The sequence below is a fragment of the Nicotiana tabacum genome, chromosome 6, assembly GCF_000715075.1.
Source record: "Nicotiana tabacum cultivar K326 chromosome 6, ASM71507v2, whole genome shotgun sequence".
In the NCBI taxonomy this organism is placed as follows: Eukaryota; Viridiplantae; Streptophyta; class Magnoliopsida; order Solanales; family Solanaceae; genus Nicotiana; species Nicotiana tabacum.
In genome coordinates this window covers 205,419,793-205,423,356 of record NC_134085.1, presented here as the reverse complement: position 1 = coordinate 205,423,356, position 3,564 = coordinate 205,419,793, and the positions used below count along the sequence as shown (strand labels likewise).

General features: G+C 36.6%; 1 protein-coding gene across 1 annotated transcript; it reads right to left on the bottom strand.

The window, feature by feature from the left end:
* Positions 1 to 1,198: 1,198 nt before the first annotated feature.
* On the bottom strand, positions 1,199 to 2,644 carry LOC107827647 (uncharacterized protein At3g17950-like). The gene is made up of 2 exons (XM_016654822.2): positions 2,067 to 2,644; positions 1,199 to 1,973 (listed from the first exon to the last, which is right to left on the bottom strand). The coding sequence occupies exons 1-2, from the start codon at positions 2,148 to 2,150 to the stop codon at positions 1,425 to 1,427; spliced, it is 633 nt and encodes a 210-aa protein (XP_016510308.1). The 5' UTR covers positions 2,151 to 2,644; the 3' UTR covers positions 1,199 to 1,424.
* Positions 2,645 to 3,564: the final 920 nt, after the last annotated feature.

The following is a 3,564-nucleotide window of genomic DNA, read 5'->3' as shown; positions in this document are numbered from 1 at the left end:
GCCCTCGAGCTAGATTGTCCTCGAACCAACTGAGTATGCTATTGAAAAGTATGAACTGAACAACAAAGCTTAAGAAATAAAATGTAATGTATTGCTTTGTTATGCATGAATATGATGATTACAAATGATTAGAACTCCCTTTATATAGTAGAGAAATTCTACTTATAGTACAATTCTAACTACGGAAGGAGATCCCATGATTAGCTAAATAACCGGTCCTGACTCGATACGAGTCGAGAGTTCTGCGACGATTCTTGCTCGATCACGGATATCTCGACTTTCTGTTATTCGACTTAGCAGGCATCCTTCGATCTCGCTCGATCTCTTTCCCGTGTCGATCTCGATCTTGATCGGTCATTGATTCACGAGCTTAGCAATCCATCTTCGTACCATGGTTCGATACAATGTGAGGCCGAGCCTTGATTTGCCACCCCGATTTCGGTTAATCATACAAAACTAACGCAACTCGATTTTAACCGTATACACAGATGAATTTCTTTTGGTCAGATTTTAGCCGTACGGACTCAAATCTGGTAGTGCTACTTGTAAAAGCTTTTGCAACAACACAGTTTGCTTGTTGTTTCAGACATTGGTGTTTATTATGCTTGTGATCATAACTTTAGCTTCAACAGTGATCAATGACAAGCTGGTGACTTATAACCACTAAAGGGTGTTTCTTCAAGTTTGTAATATATAGGAGTAGCATTCAATAGTAATTCTTTAGTGCTGATTAGATTTATTTATAAATATCTCAAAACGAGGTCAATTGATTTTATGGCTTTTTATAAACTTATTTTTAATTTTATAACTCTACCTTTTTTTTACACATGAAAAATTTATTTTTACGCGTAAAAGATCTATTTTTTTACACATAAAAGATTTAAAATAATTATTTTATTAATTTTAAAATTGTAAAGGGGCATAATGTAAGATAACACCTCAAAAGGGAAGACAAAATCAAGAAGAATTAATATGAGTACACAACAATAACTGTGCTACAATCTCAAACAAATTCAAATTGACTAGATAAATCATCACTAATTATATTTTCTATTTAGACTATCTCTCAACATTATACTCAAGAAAAGTTGGAAATAAAGTTTTGTGTAATTTATCAAATATTGTATTCATCCTTTTTCTTAGCCCAGTTTCTGGTATCCCTCCTAAAGAGATACTAGGAACAAAACTACTACTTAGGTCCGAAACGAGCCTTTCCTTTAGTAGAATAAATCCAAATAAATATCATGACAATATAAAAATAAAAATTAGAACAAAAATAAACGACAGTGGCTAATAAGGACGATGTTACTGTATTCTTTTCTGGTTCTCTGAGTTTCTGCATCTTCTTAATGACTATATTAATGACAAAGTTTAAACATATTTAATGACAAATCAAAAATTTAAAGATAAGTCTATCTTTATGCTTATCCAACGCAGCCAGCACCACGGCTACAGATTCCGGAGAGCGACGCCACAGAAAATCTACACAACCCCAAACCTCCCGCCGACGATGATTCTTCCTCAGCTTCTACCGGCGGAAGAACTCTCCCGTCGGCGAATAACGTCCTTCCGTTAGTCGGCTGCGCGTCGATGACGACACCTTCAAGCTCAGCCGCCGCCGCTGCAGCGGCGGCCGCACCGCCGTCAATCGCTCCGTCTCCCAACCTCCGCTCGACTTCGAGATACTCCCCGAGCGAAGCAGGTTTGGAGTCGCATTCGTCTCTGCAAAGCCTCCACCACCTCCGCCGTCGGCAATTCCTACGCTCCTCCTCTTCCGCCGCCGCGGCCGCAGCCGCCACCCTACTCTTCTTCGACTTCCTGTTCTTCCGAGAACTCCCCGCGCCGACGGAGCTCTCAACGTTCGATTGGCGGTTCTGAGTCATCGATGGAGCTCTAAACGTGATCGCCTGGAATGTAACTCCCATGAGCGTCCCTAAAGTTATACTCCGATCATGAAAAAATGAACCTGTAGACTGGTCACACGGCAAAACCCTAACCGTAAATTTCAAACACATTTCACATACACAATATGCAGTTAGGGAAGTGAATGATCATTAACTAGTTACCTCAGTGTCGAGATCAGAAGAAGAAACTGATGAAATTGTTGGAGAAGAAGGTGGTGGTACCAAATCACTCGCCGGATCCAACATTTTTCCTAATTGGGGCTTCAATTCTCTGGGGAATATATTACCAGTAGAAGCTATAACAAATAGTTTGAGGATAAACAGAAAGGGGTAAGGGTACAGTACGTCACCCTGAAAGTATTGTTGGGTTTACAGTGTAATTCTTGTGCATCAGTACTGGTCCTGCAAAATTGGAGGGGTGGTTAAGCTAGGGGCATACTATGCAATCATACCTTTCTTGGTGGAAGAGTGGAGCAAAAAAGTTGGAGAAGTTTGATTTTGTGTATCATAAAATTGACACTAGTTGTAAGAGATAATTTTTTTGTCTTACAAATTTGTGGATCTCAATCTTATATTTTTGGGTTCACAAAATTATGAGATAAAAAAATTATCACATACCACTAATGTCAGTTGCACGAGACACAAAATAAAATTTTCCAAAAAAGTCCGCGTTCCTATGTGTGAAAATGATCTACTTTTCTAGTTTTCACTGTTTAATCCAACAACTTTTCTGATTTCACTGTTTAATCCCACAACTTTTCTGGTTTTCACTGTTTAACCCTCCTATATAATGTGATTCTCGGCCTGTTTTCTGCTCCTCTTGTTGGTTGATGCATCACATCTCATTAGTTTTTTAAATAAAAATAAAAACTTGTCTTGTGGAGCTACAATTTACAGCTCATGATTTTGACATTAGTTTCATATGAATGACACAATGAAAGTTTCGAAATCATTAAATATAATTGGAGCTTATGGTCATGAATCATGATTAATGATCTTCAATCAGTTAATTTTGCTATTTGTTCATTTTACTCTATTAGTACAAGGTATTTTCATTGTAATACTAAATAAATTCGTGCTATAAGGCAAAGTGAAGGTTTTACTTCAAATATTGTACATATTCTATGAATATCACGCTTATCGTTATGCAAACAGGAATTTCCTAAGCAATAATTGACAGACTTATTACAACGTCAAGCATAATGTAAGTATAATAACAACAGTTAAACGTTAATTCAAATTAATTGGTATTGTTATATGGGTCATTTGTTGCCATATGTTCTATTTGTTTTTGTTAAATATGTGTTCGTTATGTGATATTGTAAACTTTTCAATAATTCATTTATATGTGATTTTAGATCTATCTTGTTAGTTTATATTTTATAGCTTCTTCAAATCGTCATCGCGCACGCCTATAAACTTGTGCAGCTGAGGACATCACTGAACCATCACACAACATTTTCCCATATTGTTATCGAATTGTGCTACTTGCACCATCAATCATATATGATAAACTAAAATATTATATATGTGAAGATTTAATTTAAAACTTGCATGTCCATATCATTTATCTCACGGATATTCACTCTTACGGCTTGGAGAACCTCTATTTAAATAACTAGTCTCAGTATACATGTGTTGCATGTGTATTGTATGTCAA

Bases quoted from the DNA above. Each gene is read 5' to 3' on its own strand.
- LOC107827647 (XM_016654822.2), bottom strand. From the start codon at position 2,150: ATGTTGGATCCGGCGAGTGATTTGGTACCACCACCTTCTTCTCCAACA. The intron at 1,974-2,066 runs GTAACTAGTTAA...CCGTGTGACCAG, and splicing joins CTTCTGATCTCGACACTGAG to TCTACAGGTTCATTTTTTCA.